The sequence below is a fragment of the Daphnia carinata genome, chromosome 4 (genome assembly GCF_022539665.2).
Source record: "Daphnia carinata strain CSIRO-1 chromosome 4, CSIRO_AGI_Dcar_HiC_V3, whole genome shotgun sequence".
Lineage (NCBI taxonomy): Eukaryota > Metazoa > Arthropoda > Branchiopoda > Diplostraca > Daphniidae > Daphnia > Daphnia carinata.
In genome coordinates, this window is record NC_081334.1 from 7,954,312 (window position 1) to 7,977,622 (window position 23,311).

A 23,311-nucleotide genomic window follows, 5' to 3' on the forward strand; every position below is an offset into this window, starting at 1 on the left:
AGTTTTTCTGGATTGTACTATAGACAGCACGTTAACTATATTGAGTTCTACGTATGTGGTTCTACGCAAATGCTGAATCTGGTAACTGTCAGCGATAGGCCTACTTTCGTACGCGCATATGTCATGAAATGCACCCATAACTACAAAAATCTGAAGCAACACTTGGAGACATGATTCAAGTATGCACTGTTAGGGACTTGTAGCCTAAATATTTAACATTTTAGTTTTCTTGTTCATAACTAATAAGTCAATACTACAGTCGGCAATTTAGTCAGAGTAACTTCATTCCCAAAAGACAACAAACGCCGATGTAGATTGCGTAGTGATACATTTAATCTATATTATTATTATTTTTTTTTTTTTACTTGCAATTCTAATGGAGTACTTGTCTGTAAAATAAACTTTTTTCTTGATTACTCCTACAACAATTGCCTCTCGGCTAGTCAAAGTCTAGCCTGGTTTAATGGAAACGCACATCAACCGCTTCTTATTGCGAGATCGAAAAAGTTTAACGCTGTTTTTGATCTATGACCGACTCTGATCTCCAGTTTCCTGCTGTTGTTGGCTGCCCAGTTTTCTCTCTTCAGATATAAAGCCCCGTCTTGCACGTAAACGACATTTTAAACTGGCACCGTTTTATTGGTATAATAGCTTATGCTAGTAAAAATGATTCTTTTCTTTAAAAACCCTGTGGTGGCTCTAGTGGCAAGTATCGAGAACGGTTTTTTAGAATTTAAGTGTATGATTATTTTAAAAATGTTTTCGACGCTTAACGAATGCAAAAGTGTATTAATCTAAATGCCATATTTTTATCGTTGCATCTTTTGTAAATCACCAGATTTCCTTGGCGATAGTCTACGATCTTTCGCTCCCTTTAATGTACGTCGGGAATTATGTAAATTCAAGTTTCAGCCATTAAGCGCATTTGATTAGTTTGGCAGAAAAATAGCAGTTGCCATTGTACTTAAATAAGTCACCATTCGAGTAAAGAAAAGATGAACGCCATCGATACCCAATCGATTAATGAACTACATGTAAACAGGCCGCTTGTTAGCCCAAGAAAGCTCACGCTATCTCACGCTAAATTGTTATACGACAATAAGCATGGGATTTTTGGATTTTCAGCAGCTTTCAAATTTACGATACCATTTGTTCAGTTATTGAAATACTAGGGTATAAAGCAGAGTGAGGTTCGTTCCGCCTTGGCGCATTGAGGTAAAGCAACATTTCATTTTTAGTACACACTACGCATGAGTATAATGGATAACCAATGTCGGTAGTATTTTGCGTGGCGTGATCCTCTACCTGTTCCCCCACTACTTTGGTTCCGGCCGCGAAAATAATCCGCCGTCCATGGTATTCCGTCGACGTCGCCAGAAGATGACTCTGCGTGGAAAACAGTAATAACCTAATATAACTAATTTAAAAAGCGATGTGGAAATAAATGTATGTCTGTGTTAAATCTACTGTAAATAGGCAACCTAAATTGGTCTTGTATTGACCATAGCTATTTGAATACGTCAATCACAACGGGGAAAAATCAGTTTCTTGATTCACTTATATGATAGCAAAATTTCAAAAATATTTATCAAGTTCGCTGAATCCAAAGTGCAAGATTAAACGTAGTCAGAAATAGATTCCATGGGTACAAGTGGTTTAATGATTTTCTCTGTCCATGACTATTAAAAACCAAGCTCGTCGTGTCAGTCAAATCTTTCTCGCATTCGGTATTCGTTAGGTAAGGTTTTAAAAAAATATCGCAGGGCACAACTTATCCTGGTGAATCAAAAATGAGCGAATCGCGTTTAAAAAAAAAGAATACACCCATACTACTCAGATTACTGTTTTACAAAGATAACCGAAAGGATCGCTAGTTGTTTCTAGGAACGGGAATCTGTAAATACGCTGTATGCCATCTAACGACGAATAGCTAGATATGGTGCCTAAGAAAACACCGTATGTCGGGTTGGCCTTGTATGTCTGGATTGCAAGATGCAGTCTTTCAATTTTACGGCATCAAATTCATTCATCTTATGTTGCGCGGGTCAGAAGGCTGTTGTTTCGGTGGTCTCATGTTGTAGTAAGTAAACATCGAAAAATTACATTTTTGAGAAATCTCCCTATTGACATTTGGGATGACAAGGTAATTCGGTTTAGAGAGACCAAAGTGTAATATCACGCAAATATGTTTAAGATACCTCAGCGTAATTACATGAATAGCATAACGTTGCAAATAGCGAATCATAAATTGTCATTACAGATTTAGTTAATAATAAATGCTTCATGTTTTCTAAGACTACATTCATGAATTGGTGCATTGCATGAAAAGTAAATTAAAAGTGTTAGATCCATACTAAAATTAAAGTAATTTACTTTAGGCAGTCACAAAGTTGTGATGCTGTGCAATTAAATATTAAGCATTAATTTACTAGACCACAATTGAGAAGTTGAAATAACGCCTTTCACATTTGTTATTTCGCTTGATAGTAACGAATGATTTTGCTCACCAGATTTAAAATGCCTACTGAAAAGGCCTATTTGTTCCTCATCCAATGTGTACTGTGTTTATACACAATCATCACATGGCCCATCTATTTTCTAGTCCAAAAACCCTGGAAAGCTAGAGCTAATCATAATAGATTGAGGGTAAATAGATAAAAACTTCTCATACACGTTGTACTGATTACTCATATTTGCACATGCATTTTACAGTCAGTGGCATTGATGCAGGGTGATGATTTTGTCTTGTATCGAAGTGTATCTCAAATCAGTGAGGTTCATGTTAGATTCATTCAAGACAATATTGACACAATGGAAAAAGTATTCAGATTTGCTGTGCGCCAACATGGACAGAAAGCAGCACTTGGTACAAGGGAAATTTTAGCTGAAGAAGATGAGATTCAACCCAATGGTAGAGTTTTCAAAAAGGTATTGTAGTAACATCTTTAACAAAGTGTAAATTTTACTAATATGTCCACATGGTAGTTTGTATTGGGTAGCTATCAATGGAGAAGTTTCACACAAATGGAAAACGAAGCAGAAAGCTTTGGCCGTGGCCTTCGTGAATTGGGTATCAATGCAAAAGAAAATGTCGTCTTATTTGCCGAAACGCGAGCCGAGTGGCTTATTGCTTCGAATGGCTGTATGAAGCAAAATATGCCGCTTGTAACATTGTATGCAACCCTGGGAGAAGATGCATTGATCCATGGTATCAATGAAACTGAAGTTTCGTGTGTCATTACGTCACAAGAATTATTACCGAAATTCAGAAACATTTTGCCCTGCACACCGAACGTCACGGTTCTGGTAATAAAGTTTTATTACAGTTGAGTATTCTAAATAGCTCAAACAATTAAATTTTTTCTGTCAGGTTGTCTTTGAGGATGCCATAAAGCCTCTAGATTTTTCCGGCTATGGGGATTTAGTAAAAATTCTTCCTTACCGTGAAGTTATAAGATTAGGAGAGATGTCAAGTAAAACGGGATTATTGCCAAAACCTGAGGATACGGCCATCGTTATGTACACGAGTGGATCTACAGGTTATTATTTTATTTTTATTTTTATTTTTTGTAAAAGTTCTCTTATCAATTTTGTTTTCTGTATCAATCTGGTATCAAAGGTCCACCAAAGGGAGTTCTTATGAGTCATCAAAATGTGATGAGCTCCATGTTAGCATATACGAATGTTGCCGAAATTTTTGAACATGATGTGTATATGGCGTATTTGCCACTGGCACATGTTCTTGAACTTATTGGTGGTTAGTCACGTTCAAACTTGTTTTTAGTTGTCCATGATTTTATATATATTTATGTATAAACATTACTTGTCTCTTTAGAGAGTATGTGTATGTTATATGGCATTCCAATCGGCTATTCCAACCCCTTGACAATGACCGACAAATCAAGCAAGATCAAACGAGGTAGCAAAGGGGATGCATCCGTGTTGAAACCCACAATAATTGCCAGTGTTCCGCTTATTCTCGACCGGATTTACAAAAGCATTCAAGATAAAGTGGCAAGTGGTTCGAACATGAAGAAAGCCATCTTTGATTTGGCGATGCAATACAAGCTTGACTGGTTCCAACGAGGATATGATACACCCATAATAAATTCGTAAGATTTGTTTAAAAATAACTGATTATATACAGCTCTATCTATTTCTCTATTTTTTTTTCAGATTGATATTTCGACCCATTCGAGCAATTTTAGGCGGACGTATAAGATTTATTCTGGCTGGAGGTGCTCCCCTGGCCCCCGAAACCCATAGATGTTTGAGAGCTGCCCTTTGCTGCCCTGTTCTTCAGGGATATGGTTTGACGGAAACGTGTTCCGCAACTACAATGATGGATATGGATGATCGATCAACCGGTATATTTATTATCAAGTGAAGTTGTTATGCCGAACTGTTTTAGCGCCAAATTTCTTTGAAGGAATGACCGGAGGGCCGTTGACCTGCTGTGATATCAAATTGGTAAATTGGGAAGAAGGCAATTACAGGGTAAAAGACCGACCCTATCCGCGTGGGGAGATTCATGTTGGTGGACCAAACGTCGCAGTTGGTTATTACAAACAACCACAAAAAACAGCGGAAGAATTCTACGAAGAAAACGGTAGGCATTGGTTTCGCACGGGAGACATCGGCGAATTCAGACCGGAAGGCAATTTGAAAGTAATTTTAAAAACATTATTTGGGGATTCGAGTATCACTAACCTCCTTATTTTGCAAGATCGTCGATCGCAAGAAGGACTTGGTAAAGTTGCAACTTGGCGAGTATGTCTCTTTGGGTAAGGTTGAATCTGAGCTGAAAACTTGTCCCTTAATAGACAATGTATGCGTGTACGCAGATCCTACCAAGATGTTTGTTGTCGCGTTAGGTAAGAATAATTATATTTCCGATGTATATCCAAATGGTAATATAATTCCTTTATAATTTAACAAAACAGTTATGCCGAACCTGGATCATTTGAAGGCAATCGCCGTGAAAAGTAAGTAAGCATTGTAGTTATGATATATAACCACCAAATAAGCGGCCTCGGTTACTACCTTTTTTACGGGAATTGGACGTCGTAAAGAGCATCTAAATTGTATCACAGGTGGCATAGCGTGGGAAAATATTGAAGAAATTTGCCTTAACAATATCGTTGAAAAATCTTTCCTCGCTGAAATTCAAAAATATGGTTTGAACTGTAGACTGCAAAAGTTTGAAATACCGCAAGCGCTTAAGCTCGTCTCCGAAGTTTGGACGCCAGACATGGTTCTTTATATTATGACAAGCTTCATTTCAAGTTTCTGTAGCATCATTTTTTAAAAATATTTATTTAGGGGCTTGTTACAGCCGCATTTAAGCTGAAAAGGAAAAACATCCAAGATCGTTATCAGTTGTTGATCGATCGGATGTATTCGTAAAAACTACAACGATGTCATTCCCAATCTCATAATCTCGGAGTCGAATCTCTTGTAGTCAACAGTTCCAATTCTTGTCTAATTCGTGATTCTTATTTCGAATGGGAATTATTAGATGACTAGTGACGATACTTCTGCAGTCCTGTTGAGCAAGTGGCATGTTTGTTGATATAAACATGTAATATCCTACAGTTTCATAACCTCTATATGTTGGAGTGCCAGGCATATTTACTGTTCATCAAAAGTATAACAGGAGTACTAGTAATATTGTATGACAAGTTGTTGTAAGTTTATTTAAATAATGCCAAGAAGATGGTGGTTACTAAATGAATGGATGCCTGGTTGTCATGATTCTTTGCTACTTACCTAATTTAAGTAAATGAACAATTGAAACACACAGGATTATTATTACTTTGTTCTTATTTTCTGCTTGGAGCTTGTTAACACCAAATATACAACTTTCATCTTGACTGATTTACACTGGGCCAACAGTGCATGAGTGCTCATTTCTTCAGTTGATAGCTGAAACTCTTCGAACATGGCTCGTTTTAGTTTCATTTAAGGCAACCTCCAGTATGTTGGTCAAATGGAACAAATTTGGAATGTTGACAACAAAGTGATGATGTTTTTTGGAATATTTATCCTTCAGCTGTAGCTCCATGAAAAGATTTGTGTTTTCATATGATTCCAATGTTTTTGATGCAAGCTAAAAATACCGTGATTACTACAAGAGAATAAACTTAATTTTTGAAATATTGATGATGTGGTCATTCTTACTGTATTTTCAAACCTCCAATTTAATGTTGAGAATTCAACATGGTTAATGTCAGTTTTCCGCAATATTTCCGAGAGAATTTCTTTCTTCACGACTACACTTTCCCACAGCAAGAATACTTTGTCAAGTAAAATAGGTTGTAAGCTGTCAACAAATTCTGACATTGTAACTTTCAGCTTGGTACACTCTAATAGCAGCTGTGAGAGCTTCCCAACCAATTTCTCAATTGTCACATATTCAGTGTTCAGCTTCACTAATTGCAGATTCAATTTGTTTTCATACAACTCTAGTTTTTATCAATTTACATAACTACACTCACCTGCAGCGTGTGCATATGACTTGGACTTACTTTTATTCATCAAAGATTCCCAAGCAATTCCAATGAAATCCTTTAGTACTAAAATTATATAGAATAACAAAACAGCACAAAAAGATCTGTTTTTTACTTATTAAAATTGAAATATATAGCACTCTACATGAAATGGATACCAAAATAAAGTTTGAAACTTTTTCTTGTCCTTACCATCCTCGCTATGCAGTTGAAAAAAGGTCAGTTCCTCATAATTAGCAGACAGGTCCATTTCTAGGTTTAGTTTTGGTACAGCGTCAATGAAATTTGGTGTTAGCTCTATTGCATCAGCAAGACGAACTGTTAATGAGAAGGCACAGATCAAACTTCGAAAACTAAAAACAAGTTTCTCAAAATTTGGTTTTCATGACGAATTGCATAAAGCTGTGCATGACGTACAAGTTAGAAGACAGTTTTAGATACATGCCGATACATGCTTTTGAAAACAACACTGCTATGTTCAACATGGTCTCAGTACATATGTACTAAGTAGTACATAGTTGCAGATGCACTTTTTCTTATGGGGTACATGATAAACGCGCAGGGCGTTAGTCAATTGTTTTTTTGGAATATTGTCTGCTTGGAGTTTTTCCACGCTGAAATGTGGAAAAAGACACGTAAAATTGTAAATTAAATGAGAACCCATGAAATAAATTTGTTTAACTTATCTTAGTTAATATTTAAGATTTTCTATCTAAGACAGAATACTGAAATTCTCTAGATACAAACAAAATGTAAATATGTACTTATAATTACAATTTTTTACACTTATTTACACTTTTTAAAATTTGAACTTGGCGCGGTAAAAAAATGGCCGCCATAATGGTTTATCAAAAACCACTTTTCAAACGTAATTTTTGGGATTAAATAATGCATCCTAAAAATAAACGTTTATAACAACTTGTTCCTGGAATCACCAGCAACAAAAATATTATAATGATTTCGTGTTTTGACGAAGGTTAAGCATCAAACAATCAATGCAAAGTTTCGTCTTTTTCACACACCCCCTCCCCTTTCTAAAATCATGAAATTCCTTAATAATTATTTATGAGGAAAATAAACAGTCAAAATTGAAAAATTTTGCATCAATCGATAGCTCTTATCAAGAACTATCTAATTCTATGAAAGTTATGTTAAATTTTCAGAAAAGGAAAAGTTTAAGCGTAACATCAATTTTTTTGTTTTTATCAGTTGCGTCCATTAGAACCTTAGATCGAAAAACAACAAAAACACATTTTGCCTTTAAGATTTTTTCCCTTTGAAAATGTTAATAACAATTACACAAAAATAGATAGCCCTTACCAAGGGCTATTTACTGTAATTAATCAACTAATTATTGCAATTAATTTAGCTGACAAATAATAAAAACAAATTTCTTTTATATTTTTTTATTTCAATTACCACACAAATTGTACATATTCATTATATAAGCAGAATAAATATATATAATCAGACCTGCCGTAATCACGATTGAAAATTAATCGCGATTGCGATTTCGATTAAAATTTTAATCGGCGATCAAATTATTTTAAAATAATCGAAATCGGCGATTAAAGTGGAAAAAAATAATTTTTAATCGCGATTATTTTTCGATTATTTAGCGACATCTATGAACGGTAGATGAGACTATGAAAGTCTACTCATAGCTTTGTCATTTTTGTAGCAGACGCTTTTTTTTTAATTTTCACTTGCTTCAATTTTTTTCAATTTAAACAATGGCAAGTTATTTTCTTACTGCTAGATGGCGGTCAAAAATAATCGGAAAAACAATCGCTAAGAAATTTAATCGCCGATCAAATTTTTTCAACAGACGAATGATCGCCGATCATTTTTTTGCGATTATCGACGGCTACCGATAATCGCTCAAGAAATAATCGGACGGCAAGTCTGTATATAATATATATTATAGTATTTTATATGTATAATAGTATCGTACATATATAATTGTAACATATACATTAGTATTTATATTGTACATATTACCTCATTGGAAAAATTTACATCAACCGAATTCATGTTATTTCAAGTAATTTCATTAATTTAAAAGACATGCGCTACACGCATTATTGTTTAACTGGTTTAACTTTAGTGGTTTAACCACTAAAGCAACCAAATCAAGGCCCTAGTGGCGACAACGCACACTTTCTCCATATAGAAAACTGTAGGCGCGATTATGTACTAAGTAGTACATATTGCCTCGCGACCAGCCTGTCCTTCCATTTGATGGATAAGGGTAAGGACCCCTCTACTCGCACAACCTTGTTGTCGACTCCCCTTAACTTAGTTTTTGTGACTTTACGCAGCGGATCTAAAAACTTACGGACGACGCTTAGCCGCACGGCACTGACGCTAGCACCTGAGTCGACAAGTGCTACTACTTCTCCTACACTTTTTATCCACACCTTGATAAGAGGCAAGGCTGGGCGACTTTCAGTGACAAAAAATCCCTTCAAGGGCGCCATTGCCCTCGACGCACTACGCCGTCGTTTTTTGCCGGACAATCTCTAGCAATATGGCCGTGCCGATTGCACGAATAACACAATCTTTGCGCTGGTCCTCTTGGGGTAAACCCTCCACCACCCATCCGCGGAGCACTAGGTCCGGGATTAACAGTGAGTCGTGACAGCGACGATGAAATTTGGTTGACCAAGCGGTCTCCCAGACTTTGAAAGAGTGTGGTCAAATCCTGTGTTGCTGGCGCAGGGATAGTTGACTGAGGGGCTGTTAAAACAGGGGGCGTTGGTTGTAAAAACAGCGCATTTGTAGTCGCTGGCACACTGGGGACTGGAAGCGTTAACCCAAGTTGCTCTAAGTCTCTGAGTCGCGTCAAAAAGGCCATAAAGTCTACCGGTAAAGGAGAAGTTAAGGCTGCGACGTGAATAGGGTTCGCGAGACCTCTCAGCAACATCTTGATAACGTCAGCCTCCGGTAACGGGACGGGACAACGTAGGCACAACCGTCGCTTGTCCAACGCGTATTCAAGACAAGATTCCCCTGGTTTTTGTACCCTTGACTCTACGAGCGAACTCCACTCCAAAAACGAAAGCGCTCGAGCAAAGTTTGTCACTAGTGCGGCTGACCAAATAGCCCAGGTAGCGTGATGGTGTCCCGTTTGCACGTGCCATTGGGAGGCCGTGCCCTCAAGACGTGTCACAGCAACCAAAAGTCGATTCTCCTCTGTCCAACCCTCTAACCCACCAACGCGTTCCACATGGTCAATAAACCCTTGCGCATCTTCGCCAACAGCACCCGAGAAGCGTGGTATAGAACTGACAGCAATCGTCGACGGACGGACTGTCTGGGCAGCTGGCAAAGCGGCAGCAAGTGCTTGGAGAGCTTCGTTGTTCTGTTGTTGTTGCACGTTAATAATTTCGACGAGTTGGGCAACCTGATTTTGCCTCGCCGCACCGTCAGCCGCTGCTACTTCAGCAAACCTATTCAATGCCACGATTAGCTCGTTATTGTCTGCCATGTCCGTTGATGGAGATGCTTCTGCCGCCAGTACAAACTCTAACTTCGGACAGCTTTTTTTCGTCGCAGGTGAACGCGGCACCGGACGAACAATACGTGCTCTTGCTGTTGTTTGACGAGCTTGTCCCCTCTGATTCCGCAGGTAGTACTGTGGTTCAAAGCCAAAAAAGGGATCTGGGACGTCGGGATTCAAATCCGACATGCAGAACCAACCGTACGAAAATCCGAAAATACCAAAACGAAAAAAGAAAAAAAAGAAAACAAGCGCGAAAGGCCACAAACAAAAAAAAAGGAGGCCCAAAAAATGAGAGAAAAAAAACAACAAAAAAGCAGAGAAAAAACAAAAAACAAATAAGTACGTACGTACTAAGACGTCTCGACCAAGATCAGGAGGTCGACAAAACAAAGCAAAAACCAAAAAAAAAAAAAAAAAAAGTTGTTGAACGCAACCAAAATGGCGAGCCAAAAAAAACGCAACACCATAAAAAAAAAGTACCACAAAAAAAAAAAAAAAATACTCTGTGGGTGAGGGAAAAAAAGAAACACAAAACGCCGTCAAAACCAAAAAAAAAAAAAAAGGAAAAGTGAGAAGCCGAGCGAGGTCTCACAGCGTAATTCGCACACAAAAATCTTTTCCTTGTCCACGCGAAAAAAAAAGGTGGAAGAGAAAAGAAAAAAAAAACACTTCCGCACCGTAAATCCAATCGCTAAGGAGAAAAAAAAAAGAAGAAAAAAAAAAACAAAATATCACACACACAACAAAAAAAAACGTGTGAGGCGTTCCAAAAATAAAGAAAAAAACGGAACGTGCAGCACAAAGCAGGGCGGGCAAAAAGCACGTCGCAAAAAAGATACAATTTCTACTACACACCGTACAACAAAAATCATGCGTTGGGATTGTTTATTTGATAGCCCGTGGCTATAGGTAACAAGGGTTGAAATACTTACCTGTACCGTTCCTCCACCCTTCAACAAAGACGTCGCGGCGGGATGGGATCCACTCCCCTTTGGCGCCGGTAAGGACAATCCACAATGGCGGCGACCACGTCTGTGAAAATTTCCTTCAAGCGTGGGCGGCACGCGGGTCCGTTGCAGGCAACTTTAAAAAAAAAAAAGTTGTTCAATGGCCTGGCGGAGATGAATATCCTCGATCTTCAATCCTCCTCAATCCCTCTTCTGACACCAATTGTTACGGATGTAGCCGACGCGGGACCCAAAAACCAGGACAGCGAGACAGGTAGCCGCGTAGACGTTAGGACAGATGGGTAATTCCAAAGCTCAGGCAAGACGAAGTGTATTTGTCAGGGCAACACTTTCACAAGTTCAACACAATTACACACACAAGTACGCGAAGGGAAGCCAGCGGTAGCGCAAAGCTCCTTCTTTCAACCACACAGTAGACGGCGAGGTTCCAGACTGCCCTCCGTGACTGGGAGCAGACGACCCGTCGCCTACTTACCGGTTGGCCATCTATTGAGGGGGTATTTGACAGGACACTGTTATGAGATATGAAACTGTAACACTATGTTCGTCTGTTTATCAGCTTCAGCCCAATACATCGCTCGACCCCACCCGAAGAAAAGTAGATCGGGTCAGATCAATGCTTATTCTCTAGCGATGCCGTGTCGTCTGGTGCACCGGATAGAGATGATGGGCAGATGGGTACAAAACGGTCTCTGCGAATCAGCTTGACCATTTGGGTTGTCGAAGGCACAACCTTTCCTGTATTGTGATTGGCTGTCCCCTTTCAAGCTTTCCATCTCTTTCTCTTTTTTGCCCACATTTTTCTGTTGTTCATCTGCTTGGCTGCTGTCTTCATTTGTTTTTTCGTGTGTTATTTTTTCAGGCTGGTCGTGAGGCAATATGTACAGTATCCTGCACAAAAAGAACACCCGATTTAATTTGAAAAAGCCATCTATGGGCAAAATATATGAACTATTTACCTTTTTTAAATAGGGTCGGCCTGTGTTTGGAGCAAAAACGCAATAACTGGGAAGGGTAGTTTAAGTCGAGACACCTTTTGCTAATGCCCCAGGTGTTACGAAAACTGTCTGGAAAAAGTAGAATCGAGTCTTTTTTTGTTAGATCCCCATCCCCCAGGACAGTTTTCGTAATACCTGGGCCATTAGCAAAAGGTTTCTAAGTCTTATGGACAAAAAATTTAAAAAAATATGACTGGATAGTCCATTATTCAGTTAACACCAGGACAAATTTTTTTTGTCATCATTTTTACTGGTCCTTTTTTGCGTTTGCGCAAGATCCTACCGCCATAAGATGCCATGTAAAATAGCCCCAAAAACCCTTAGCGTTCGGATAATAAGTGATAAGCGTATAATAAGTGAGTACTGTATATCTTTTAAATGGAACAATAGATTTTAATGCTGGATAGCTAGAAATTAGCACCTCGTGGCGCTACCAATTATCAGAAGAAAATTTTTTGTTTATTTTGCGTGCCATTTCTTGTTTTACGGAAAAAAGGATGGTGTCACACATTTCACTAATCACCAGTGATCGACCGAATTCATTTTGATTCCAATCAGTGATTCCAATCAATTTTGCTTGATTCTTACGATTGTTTTTTTTTCCCGGAATTTGCTTGATTTTTCATTCTGATTGTATGTTTTTTTAACAAAATTGATTCAAATCAATTATTTTTATTAGTTATTTTTGCGACCATGGAAAAGTTTAATAACAATGTGGGCTACGTCACAAAGCTGTCTCTTTAATCTGTTAAATAGCAGACGAATTATATTTTCAAACGCGCTACATTTGTACTCTGAACAATGTGATAATTTGTTATATTCTGAACGTTTTGCGATTTGACAACAGAATTGTACTGTGGAAGGACATCTGATTATGATACGAACAACATGAGTTCGATTCCAGCCATCGTGTTCTATTTTTACACATCAACTTATTTGAAACTTTACCCTTTGCTAAAATCTTATGCTAGTTATTGGTTAAGAAAATTTAGCTTTCATTTTAATTTCTGTCATATAACTACTCATGCTAAATACAGTCTTACACAGACAATTAACTTAAACAGTTTATACCTTGATTCTGATTTTTGATTCTGATTGTTAACCAGAAGTCTTGATCTATTCTGATTTTGCATTCTTCGAATCAATGAAAGCCTTATTCTATTCGGGTTTGATTCCAACCCGATTTCAAATTGATTCGGCCCATCACTGCTAATCACCCCGTTTCCTCCCTTTATCAGTGATAGTTTTTTTGGGTGCCACCCCGTTTAAATCTGGCTTACAATGACATGAGGCTCCATATAAAAATTTTTAAAATTTCTTAATAGAGGCTTTAACATGGAGTAATTAGACCATCGAATCTATGACTGCCTTCACTATTGAGATGAAAATGAAAAGCAAGTTGCTGGCCCTTAATATTATGTTACGTGATTGTGTTTAACCGTGTGTCGGTGTTTAAGTCAATTTCCCTGACACTTGTCACTACTATCATTGCCTGTTTTTACCTTAAACTTTGGGAAATAAAAAACGTTCTATTCTATGACCATTCTCTCGGTAAACCAAAAAGGAATTAATTTGATTATTCTCACGAACTTGTTAAAATTTGTATAATCGAAGGGGGATTTGTATGCGATAGGCTTTGCTTTTTATTGAATTAACGTTTGTCAACGATTGTTGCGGCTTAACATGCAACTGAAAAATTGAAGTTTCCAAGCAGTCAAATGAATTCGGTTTTCGCGCTTCGCTCTCTGGATACTACCTGATATAAACACACCAGCATATTTACCGTGGGTAATTCGTTTTGTTCAAAACAACTGAAGAGCGTACGAGTTCGGGATGAATTATAACAATTCGTTCTATGATTTATATTTCCATAAAACATCTGACCACACATAATAGAAATTACTGCAAATTTGGACAACGCAATTTGCTTGGATTTATTCTCCGGATAAAATGCTGGACGTCCGCGAGAAAGAGTGAATTGTCAGGTAACGTATAACATCTAAGTAAAAAAAAAAAAAACTTAGACGCGTTTTACATCAGGAATGCGATATGATAGAACCGTCATTCAGTATTAAAAAGCTCGTTATAGAAGTCATCAAAATTTTCTGCAGCAAATTTTATCATCAACGTCGATTAACAAACTACAAAAAAGCAAATAACAAATACCTCTCTGAAACAGTTTCCATGTTGCCAACACGCAAGGCTCTTTTTCCCCTGTAACGTTAGAGAAAAATCTATTTATTTGTAATCTTGCACTTTAAGAAATATCTAATCTTTAACAAAATCTCAGGGTTGTCAAGGGTGGCTTCACATAAACTCAGGTGAAGAAATTCTGTTCTAAACATCATTGCTCCAACATTATATAGAACTTAATGGAAAACAATACCTCATTCCTCAAATGCATTCCACCCTGCAGCATTTTTAGCATTAAGTCAAGTACTGCCACCATCATATTTATTGCTCAGTATATCTGGGTAACAGGAACATATGCACCAGGTGCAGCAATACCTAAACAAAATGACATTTAGGTAACTGTTAACAACAGCAGGGAGAAGAGCAATTCCATTCAGTATGTTAAAGCTCGCGGTGGAACCCAACATTACAATCTGCTGCATATTCGATCATATCAACACTAGAGAACAGCAAAAAGGGAAATTTACTTCGATATGTTGAGGAAACTTCTGGCAGTACATGGCATTCTTCACTAGTGGTGGTACCTAAAATGAATGTTTCAGTTATTTGCAATTCAACCTTCATGAAGCCTCTAGATTTTTGGCATCTCAGGATTGTCAAGTAAATCTTCACAGAAAATCAGGTGAAGAAATTCAATACTACATCATTGAATTGAACATTGATGATGCAAATCCATATTTTACTTACATTAACTCCATATGATGTTGGGCCTCAATGTTGATTTCAAAACTCCATCATTGTTTCCAGTACTTTGAGAAAAACATTTGCAACAGCATTTAACCACTCAGGTGAGCAAACGTCTTACCTAGATGCAAAGGTGAGAAAACAACGGTTAAATCCGGGAAAACTGGAACTGAAGCGTATGCTATCCAACTGAAATTCATTCAGTGGATAAGAAGTCAACAGAGAAATCTAAGTTTCAGTATAGCGTATAATTAAACATCACAATATACTACATAAATACTGAGATATTACTAATCATTACCTCAAACTTCACATTAAGACTCGCATTAATGTATATCTGCGCTTTCAGTTAACACCATCACCAGCTAAAGCAAAATAATCGCGAATGCTGTGCAAGCTTCGAGACGTATTAACGTGTATTTTAACATGAGCATTATATACCCCTACTTGTACCAAGAATAGCCAATTTCAAATGAGCTTCATTTGTTAAATCCCTAAACACATAACGAACGTGCTTTAACTTCCCATGCCCCATGCCCTGCCTCTACTTTAACGATTTCTCGCCTTTATTCTTTCAAACGTTGACAGATCAATTTTTAAAGTTTCTGTTAACTCACAAGCGGAAAAAATTCGATTAGACAATTGTGGTAGCTGAAAATTAAAAATGTGAATGCAATCAAATCAAAACTATACAGTCAAAGGTTTTCAAATTTGCCGTAATCGCGACCACGATCAATTTTTTCTTGCAATCATGTTTCAAAGCCCATCTACCAGGAAAAATGATCGCAAAAATGGTCGCGTGTGATTACGATCGCCATAAAAACAGAACTCGTAAGGGTAAGTCTGATAAAAATAAAAAATACATGACACGAAAGCAATAGGCGCTTTTTTATAAGAAATATCTAAGCTTTCATCGTGCCGCCTTCGAACACTTCCATCGGCTACCGTTTCTTCTACTAATTGGCCGCTGAGCAACATACCGATGGTAAGAAAATACAGAAAACGTTAAAACTACTATTTAGGCCTACAGAAATACCCCGCGATGGTCATGAGATCTACAAAAGCTCCACGTTAGACGTGTTTAGAACTACGAAAATATTTATGTTTACACGACAATTCAATGGTTTTGATTCCCAGCTAAGTGCAGTCGTTTCGTAGCTCCATATTGCCCGTTTGGTTGTGTTCTGGCTCTTTTAATTCCGACCAGAATTTTTTCATGCCAGTTTAAAGGTTTACATAGAAAAAAAACTAATATGCAAAATCGACAAAATCAAACTGGCAACCGTTTTGATTGGCAAATAGCTACGTAACAAACCAAGACGAACTACGGTCGACCTCCGCTTTATGGGCGCCACAACACGGTACTAGTCTGATCAGCCCCGATGATTTCATAGGATCTAGCATGATTGGTGAACGTTCAACGTTCGTTATCACGAAATTCTCAATATTCACAATCGGCTTATACTATTTTGATTTTCCACAGGATAATGTCAACTTGCCGCTAGCAAAGAATCAGCGGTCATTTTGACAACGCGCGTAATCTAAAGTTTTACGCATTTCTCAATGCAATTGCTACAGATTCTCATGTAGGTTAACACCAAAAAGATAGTTAAATAATGTTTCCCGTGAGAGACAAATAAGAATGACTCGTCTATAAAATGATTAGGCTACTTACTTCAAAGATGCAGTAAAGTAATTTTGTTGCTAGCCACTATATATGCAAACCCTTCTCAATGTTTTAAGAAATTTTAATTATTTATTAATTAAATCAAAAGTATTTTTTTGTTTTGAATATTTTACATCAGTTTTTTCGTACGTCGTCTATGCGGTATCAGTTAAGTAGGTTCGCTATCATTAAAAAAATGTATTCTGATTTATGTTTCTTTCATAAAAATGAACTCGTGCATTTGTCAATAGATATGAATAAAGGAAAGAATTAAAGTTGGTTAGTTTTCTATAAGTATGCCATCCTGTAAAGATACTTTAAATAAAAAAAACATGAAAACTGATATTTGGAATCTATACTATAGTGTGCCAACGGAGATTATACATTATCGAAAAGGTGGAAGGGGCAATGGCTGTGAACTGTCTAAAGCTCTTGATGTGCGGCAGAGTACTGTGTTTCTAGTTGAGGAAATGTTAAACGCGTACTCTACAAACCGTTAAAGAAAACTGAAAACACAAGCTGATTTACACGGAACATTGCGTAGCTACCTAGAAAAGAGGTTTCAAAACATGAACAACTTTCCGAACGGTGCTGTGCAATAGAGAACGGCTTATTGTTAATTTCGTGTTTTTTAAATAGGTATCTGTTTCTGCCTTAATGCGTAAGTCTAGAGGCAGACACACAAACGTAAATGACGGTTCTGTAAGAAAAGTCGTACTGTCTTTTTAAATGTATGAGTTTCATATTCAAATCCTAACGCGATTTTTTGAGCCAATGAGTTCGACATTCTATAGGCCCTATCACTACTGCGCAAGTCAAGCTTTTATTGGTAGTTACCATCTTTCCCTTTCCGTGGGTCAACCAGCACAAAATAGAGCAGAACTGCCATTGCGATAGTCAGTTACTCGCTTTTATTCCCCCCATCACTGACATACGCAGGCTTGACAAGCATTTGAAACAGGACCTCATTTTTGTTTTATCATTCGCATCATCAGACAAAGTTTAAAAAAATACGAACATTCTACTTTTGCCGTGCATTTCACTAAAACGGGGTAAGTCAACATGGTAGCCAACAAATCGATTAAAAAATTATGTCAGTTGCACTGCGTTCTAGAATTCCGTATTATTCACGACACTCAATCTTGTTGAATGGCGTGGAAGCTTAGCACAATTATGTTTCGTGTGAAGCAGCTGTTTTGCTATTCTACTAGAATTGCGGATAATTTTGTATTGAAACAGGTACCTTTCAGCATCAAATATGTTTTTGTTGGGAACCCCTTTCTTGGAAACATTTTGCCAAAAAATGTGTACTTCGATTTGTGTTTTCCAGCACGTTTATAACATTACTGGTTTGCTTTTGAAATAGTACCGTAACAATTTGAATATCTAAATATTACAGTTCAGAACTAACAGGGTTTCTTACACCAACGTTACATACCTGTATAGTTTGGTAATCTCGTTACACGTAGCTTATTGGATTAACTGTATTGTTTGTGTTGTCTCCCACCTAATTGGATCAATATAGATCTTTTATGTTAAGGTTCGACGATCGATTTCTCCTCGGTGTTGTAATTGGTAATATTAGCCTATATCCTACGTAATTTAGGACTACTTTACACTCTAGACCTAGGTCAATGTGACACTATGTTGAAATTCTATGGGGTTGTGGAAGTTTACTCTTATCTGCAACACCGTTTGATTCGACAAATAATTTGATCAAAGAATAAGAGTGTATTTTATTTTTGCCCAGACTCGCCTTCAAATCATAGCATGACCCATGAGGTTCCCTTAGAAGAGATGAGAAATATGTGGTATGAATCATGCGCCAAGAAAACAATCAATAGATCCACCGTTGTTGTTCCCATGTTTGTTCTACAACTGTAACGCCGTAGCTCTATGTGGTTGGCAAGTGCTAATTTTGATTGGTGTTGGTAGAACAGCACAATTGTTTTTATTTATTATTTTTTAATTGATTAATTAATTTGTGTTTGGGTGTGTGTGTGACAAAAAACTTTCGCTGTGTTTTCTAGTCGTAGACGAATTTATGGGGCTATTTTCATCCCGGCAGATAGTCGAGTTTGCTATGAAACGTCGGGAACTGGTGGCACGCATCGTCTTACTGGCAACGTTTCTCTTATTGGCTCCGGCTGTTTCTGGCGCTCCTGTCCAAAATGGTTTCCGACTGATTAATAAAGGTTGTGGCCCTAAGTATTTTGCCTGCTGTTATTCTCATAAAGTTTGCATTGGTCAGCTTTTTCTTAAACAAAATCATAAACTGATATTAGGTAAATGAGTAAAGTCTCATAAACTGTCTGCTGGCATTCAGTTGATAATGCCCTCATGCAGAGGTGTAAAACTGGAAAGAATCTCGTACACTTGCCAAAGAATCACCTTTTTGTCAGAAGGAATCACAAAATCCCAGTTTGCAGTAAAAATCATACAATTTTGGCAAGAAAATCATAATTCTTTAATCAAAAAATTACATAAGAATCCCTTTTACATTCGGGATTCGGTCATCATATTAGAATCTCTTACACCTCGCCAGTTTTACACCCCCGCCTTGATGTCACCTATCGACTTTATGTGTGATCCGTAGGATCTGTTGTAAACGCATTGAATGTTGTAACGTCATCACTATGAAACATATGGCGTTGCGTACAATGCTGATAGAACATTTCTTAATTCTACTAGGTTTGGTCAATGCGGATTACGCAGATAGTTTGGGACGTACAGAAATAAAGGATCACTTTGGGAAAGCGTCTATTTGCTATACCTTTTCTCGGTGTTAAGTTGATTATCCGGCAATTATATAAATTTTCCATTGATTGTAGAACAAACTGAAAAGTAAAACAACAATTGACAAGTCATTAAGTTATCAACAACGTAAAACCACTGGGTAAAAACTATGTTAACGTATCTTTTGCTTACACTATTTATTTAGAAGTCCCGTATCCACCAGAAGGATCGTCGCAGGAGGTAAGCTGTGTTCTGCTTCGAAGACGTTCCGTATTTCAAAAAATTTTTACGTATTCCTGATTGTAGGCAGATGTCGATGTCCAGGATCTGCATAGTCTAAACAACAAGAATCCCCCAAAAACCGTGACAAACATTTCAGATATTGCCAATCATCATGTTTCTTCACCTACGGCTGACGACGCAAAGCGCTCTTTAAATAATGACAAGAGTGATTTCGTCCTGAATGATTTTACTTTCAGCAACGATACTCCTCACGATATGGCTGAATACATATTTTGGACAGGAGACGAAAACAGCGTGATTAACGCCGTCAGAGATTTTGTCAATCAGGGACTAGTGAGCAAATAAACCTATTTTTTTCGACAGTAGAATGATAGATTACAGCTGCTTTAACAAATTTAAGTTTCATAATTTTAATAAGAACTATAACGGGCAATTCGATTTTCAATTATGTAATTAGATAACTGACGCAGAAGGCAAAGAATTTATGGACCAGGTGCAACACGACTTGCACCAAATTCGACTTCGTTATGGAACCAACGTTGACAAAACAGCGCCAACAGCACCACCTGAAAACACTAAAAACATTCCCAACGACAACGAGGAAGATAATGAGAGCCAACAATTAACCGAGCTGCTGAAACCGTCGAATAAGGCTTTATCCGCAGAGGGCCAGAAATCTCACAAAGGCGAAATTGTGGTGACTAGCTATGGCCCAGCATCTAAACCCTCAAATGAACCGGTGGGTCATCTAACCAATCGTAGCTGTTCCAAAAACAATAAAATATGGGTAGCTCTAATACTTATGTTTTTTACCGACATGTGTCCCGAAGCTGGAGACTGGCCGCGTACAGGATGAAACCAAAACGCGAGGGACAACGCCAAGCAACACTAAGGAAGAACACTTGAACGAAGCGCATATTGTCGATCTCCTTAGTAACCAGTATACGTTGGAAGAGATTCTCTATCAACTAGCGCGAATTCTGTTTTCACAGAGCCTTAGTCAAGGTATGAAGTTGCATGTTTAAAGTTGATGGAACGAAATTATTAAGCACACGTTATCGATTGGGTATGAACATAGCTGGTCATCCAGAAGCAGAAGAAGCTCTCAGAAAATTTGCCGATTTTCTTGAGAAAGAGTCCAAAGAAGGAAAAATGTCTCCGGAGTTGCAAAAAAAAGTGTTGGATGTTTTGCTGATGTCTCTCTTCGACTCTATGGCTGATCAGCATATGCCACTTTTGCCAGGAGTGAAATTATCACCCACGGAGCGTCCATCAGCTACTGCTAAGCACTAAGCAGAAAACAGAAAATACCATAGCTATTTACGATTCATTACGTTATCTATATATACTATATTGTACACATATAAAATCGAAATTAAAAAGTTGCACTTGCTTAATATACCGGGCAACTCCATACTATTTATCCCTTTTTTTTTGCTTCTGCGTCTTTTATGTCAAGCTCTGTGTAATGGGGAAAAAACCGAATACAAAATGCCCATTCCTCCAGTAAATTTTCTGTGGTAAGGTACATTAAAAACAATTTTCTCGTTACATTCAAGAATCTACAAATATGTTAAATTGAGAAGCAGCGACCCAGCAAATTGATTGCTATAGTAACTGATGCTGCAAAATACCAAGTACAAAAAACGTTCAAAAATGCAATTAATAATCGGAAAAACTGAACGTTAACTTACACGATCAGCAACAAATTCCATTACACTTAACATGGGTTTTTATGTCAATATTTATTACAATTTATTAGTTTTTGCCCATTGACCTATGCATATTGAACAGCTTTAAAGCCTTAAAAAGGATGAATGAAATCCGTAACCTATACACCCTGAATACACCCATACAACCCCTGACCCTGTATAGCAATGAATTAATTATCTGTTAGATTTATCATTCACCAAATGAGTAACAATGACGCTTGGAAAAACTGACAGAAATTTCAAGAGAATAGTTGACAATCTTCCCATTTATTTCACGTTGTACAAGATATTGTTTCTGAAAGATAAAAACCATTTCACATTGGGCTGACATGCACGTTGTAAGATCCCTAGAGCTGGAGGACACATGATTTCACGCTCACAGCAAGACACAAGAATCACAATTCCCCCGCTCACTGAACACCAAGTTCGTAAGAAGAACTCTACCACCGGCATCAGGATTAAGCAAGACTTAAATAAATCGGAGCATTATGAGAGCAGAGATGTAAGGGAATGTAAATTCTTCACGTGAACTGAAATCGCAAGGGATCTTAGATGTAAAAAAAGAAAAAAACTCTAAAATAAAACTTTAACATCTAATCAGAGGGATAAAAGAATCTGCAATAGAACGTAGACAAGGGGAACACCTTTCAGTAGAAGTTCCAAGAATAATGGGCCAGTATCGCGCTTTTGTGCATTCACCAAGCTAATGAAGCTATGCAATACTTAATATCGTTTCGCTAGTTGTAAAAAATTTAAGTCTTTCGGATAAAAACGACTCCCCTGCCCTGTGATTGCTTGATGTTTATGGCTGTTTCCTTTAGTATCCAGAATGAGCGATAGCGAATTGGCCTACCATTTCTTCTTGTGTTCGTCCATAGAGACGCCGCCAGGTCCTAGCGAAACAACCATCATCAAACCGCCAATGACGGAAAGAGTCTGTAGGGAAGACAAGAATGAAGCGATCTATAACAAGGGATGGAAAATTTTCTGAAAACAACTAACCTGGAAGAAATCGTATTTCAAGAAGTCGCGCATCGCCTTGTAGCCGGGGATGGTCCACCAGCAATTCAAGTAGAAGTTCAAGAATGAGAGCCACACAACCAAGATCAGTGCAGACAACTTGGTCTTGTAACCCACAGTAACGAGCAACATAAGAACGGAGCCGACGACGTTTTGGAGAATCTACAGAAAAGTTGCCTTTAGACATGAACTAAAAATCAGATAACTAAGCATTACCTGCATGAATGAAAATTCTACACGCAGCAGAGTGGCAAACATGAAGACCAACAGAATCCTGCCTGTAAGCTGGAGATAGCTTTTAGGTTTGTTGTCACCTAAGGTTGGAACACCAGCAAAGAGAGATTTTCCCTCCTGCCTACTTTCAGCAAGAACAAGCAAGAGAGCTCCAATCAGTGCCAAGTTTCGAAACAGAAACTGAAGATCCCACAGGATGCTGTAAGCCACAGTCTACAAATAGGATGCATTAGAAGAAGCTTTCCAAGAACTTTAGATTCAAAATACCTGCATACAGACAATGCCAAAGAGAAGGGCACAGGCAATATCAACTTTCCAGCGTAAGAGAACCATGAAACAACCACCCAGTTGCCCAAAGAGATTGATGATGACAAACATCGTGGCTAGAAACTTTCCACAGCCCCAAGAAATGTCCATGTATTCTCTCTGTTCATTCCATTGAAAATACATCCGGATTCCATCTTCCAAGAAGGTGGAAATGAGACACAGTCTGGCCAAAGTGGGTAAAATTGTTTTGGTTCGTCTCAGCACCTGTTGTCGATACGGTCACATGTTTCATAAGGTAGGGCAGAAGGGGAGAAAAAAAAGGGCGAACTATTACTTCTGAAACCAAGTTGTACACGTCACAGTTCATGGATTGGCAGGTCAACTACAGATATTTACCTCATCGGCGACTTCTTCAGCTTTGGAAACGAGCGGGTGTTGGCTAAGACCTGACATTTCTTTGATAAAATTTAAACACGTCCAACAGATTAAAAGAAATAAATATAAAAATAGAAAACAAATAGCCGAAAGTACTACGTGCTCTATATAGATAAAACAGACGATTCTACATAAAATAAT

The 23,311-nt window shown here is 37.8% G+C and overlaps 4 protein-coding genes, 1 long non-coding RNA gene and 1 other non-coding gene across 11 annotated transcripts; 2 read left to right on the top strand and 4 right to left on the bottom strand.

Annotated features, from left to right (window-relative positions):
• Positions 1-2,019: 2,019 nt before the first annotated feature.
• On the top strand, positions 2,020-6,158 carry LOC130687463 (long-chain-fatty-acid--CoA ligase 4-like). 3 transcript variants are annotated; one of them, XM_057510631.2, is made up of 13 exons: positions 2,020-2,143; positions 2,511-2,646; positions 2,713-2,928; positions 2,986-3,306; positions 3,371-3,539; positions 3,620-3,757; positions 3,836-4,112; positions 4,177-4,367; positions 4,430-4,668; positions 4,727-4,874; positions 4,944-4,985; positions 5,073-5,254; positions 5,323-6,158. In XM_057510631.2, the coding sequence occupies exons 1-13, from the start codon at positions 2,136-2,138 to the stop codon at positions 5,404-5,406; spliced, it is 2,151 nt and encodes a 716-aa protein (XP_057366614.1). In that variant the 5' UTR covers positions 2,020-2,135; the 3' UTR covers positions 5,407-6,158. The 3 variants fall into 3 exon arrangements, with proteins under 3 accessions (XP_057366614.1, XP_057366617.1, XP_057366616.1); XM_057510634.2 differs by having other exon boundaries at positions 5,094-5,254; XM_057510633.2 differs by having other exon boundaries at positions 2,060-2,080.
• LOC130687508 (COMM domain-containing protein 2-like) lies at positions 5,671-6,979 on the bottom strand. Of its 2 annotated transcripts, none has more exons than XM_057510686.2 (4): positions 6,702-6,979; positions 6,498-6,575; positions 6,181-6,431; positions 5,671-6,109 (listed from the first exon to the last, which is right to left on the bottom strand). In XM_057510686.2, exons 1-4 carry the CDS (start codon positions 6,757-6,759, stop codon positions 5,915-5,917), a joined length of 582 nt encoding a protein of 193 aa, XP_057366669.1. In that variant the 5' UTR covers positions 6,760-6,979; the 3' UTR covers positions 5,671-5,914. The 2 variants fall into 2 exon arrangements, with proteins under 2 accessions (XP_057366669.1, XP_059350882.1); XM_059494899.1 differs by having other exon boundaries at positions 5,671-6,127.
• Positions 6,980-13,827: 6,848 nt separating this feature from the next.
• On the bottom strand, positions 13,828-15,291 carry LOC130687526 (uncharacterized). 2 transcript variants are annotated; one of them, XR_009000163.1, is made up of 6 exons: positions 15,159-15,291; positions 14,861-14,978; positions 14,641-14,697; positions 14,367-14,488; positions 14,147-14,194; positions 13,828-13,979 (listed from the first exon to the last, which is right to left on the bottom strand). It is a non-coding gene; the product is annotated as an uncharacterized LOC130687526 (long non-coding RNA). The 2 variants fall into 2 exon arrangements; XR_009000164.1 differs by having other exon boundaries at positions 14,861-15,085; positions 15,159-15,283.
• LOC130687788 (small nucleolar RNA SNORD36) lies at positions 14,041-14,113 on the bottom strand. The gene has a single exon (XR_009000266.1). It is a non-coding gene; the product is annotated as a small nucleolar RNA SNORD36 (small nucleolar RNA).
• Positions 15,292-17,396: 2,105 nt separating the features above from the next.
• Positions 17,397-20,918, top strand: LOC130687478 (uncharacterized). Of its 2 annotated transcripts, none has more exons than XM_059495191.1 (7): positions 17,397-17,575; positions 18,554-18,718; positions 19,465-19,499; positions 19,566-19,835; positions 19,960-20,241; positions 20,333-20,507; positions 20,593-20,918. In XM_059495191.1, exons 2-7 carry the CDS (start codon positions 18,568-18,570, stop codon positions 20,793-20,795), a joined length of 1,116 nt encoding a protein of 371 aa, XP_059351174.1. In that variant the 5' UTR covers positions 17,397-17,575; positions 18,554-18,567; the 3' UTR covers positions 20,796-20,918. The 2 variants fall into 2 exon arrangements, with proteins under 2 accessions (XP_059351174.1, XP_057366633.1); XM_057510650.2 differs by having other exon boundaries at positions 17,401-17,575; positions 20,581-20,918.
• Positions 20,919-21,952: 1,034 nt separating this feature from the next.
• LOC130687524 (surfeit locus protein 4 homolog) lies at positions 21,953-23,311 on the bottom strand. The gene is made up of 5 exons (XM_057510704.2): positions 23,132-23,311; positions 22,736-22,999; positions 22,451-22,681; positions 22,217-22,396; positions 21,953-22,150 (listed from the first exon to the last, which is right to left on the bottom strand). The coding sequence occupies exons 1-5, from the start codon at positions 23,186-23,188 to the stop codon at positions 22,064-22,066; spliced, it is 819 nt and encodes a 272-aa protein (XP_057366687.1). The 5' UTR covers positions 23,189-23,311; the 3' UTR covers positions 21,953-22,063.

Excerpts from the sequence above, each read along its gene's own strand:
- LOC130687478 (XM_057510650.2), top strand. The coding sequence starts at position 18,568 with ATGGGGCTATTTTCATCCCGGCAGATAGTCGAGTTTGCTATGAAACGT. Across the intron at positions 19,500-19,565 it reads CAGAAGGATCGTCGCAGGAG|GCAGATGTCGATGTCCAGGA; the intron begins GTAAGCTGTGTT and ends TCCTGATTGTAG. Across the intron at positions 20,242-20,332 it reads CTAAACCCTCAAATGAACCG|CTGGAGACTGGCCGCGTACA; the intron begins GTGGGTCATCTA and ends TGTGTCCCGAAG.
- LOC130687524 (XM_057510704.2), bottom strand. The coding sequence starts at position 23,188 with ATGTCAGGTCTTAGCCAACACCCGCTCGTTTCCAAAGCTGAAGAAGTC. Across the intron at positions 22,682-22,735 it reads TTGGCATTGTCTGTATGCAG|ACTGTGGCTTACAGCATCCT; the intron begins GTATTTTGAATC and ends TCCTATTTGTAG. Across the intron at positions 22,151-22,216 it reads TGAAATACGATTTCTTCCAG|ACTCTTTCCGTCATTGGCGG; the intron begins GTTAGTTGTTTT and ends TCTTCCCTACAG.
- LOC130687463 (XM_057510631.2), top strand. Across the intron at positions 4,875-4,943 it reads GATGTTTGTTGTCGCGTTAG|TTATGCCGAACCTGGATCAT; the intron begins GTAAGAATAATT and ends TTAACAAAACAG. Across the intron at positions 4,986-5,072 it reads GAAGGCAATCGCCGTGAAAA|AGCATCTAAATTGTATCACA; the intron begins GTAAGTAAGCAT and ends GACGTCGTAAAG.
- LOC130687508 (XM_057510686.2), bottom strand. The coding sequence starts at position 6,759 with ATGGACCTGTCTGCTAATTATGAGGAACTGACCTTTTTTCAACTGCAT. Across the intron at positions 6,576-6,701 it reads TCAACTGCATAGCGAGGATG|TACTAAAGGATTTCATTGGA; the intron begins GTAAGGACAAGA and ends ATATAATTTTAG. Across the intron at positions 6,432-6,497 it reads GTCATATGCACACGCTGCAG|TGAAGCTGAACACTGAATAT; the intron begins GTGAGTGTAGTT and ends ATCTGCAATTAG.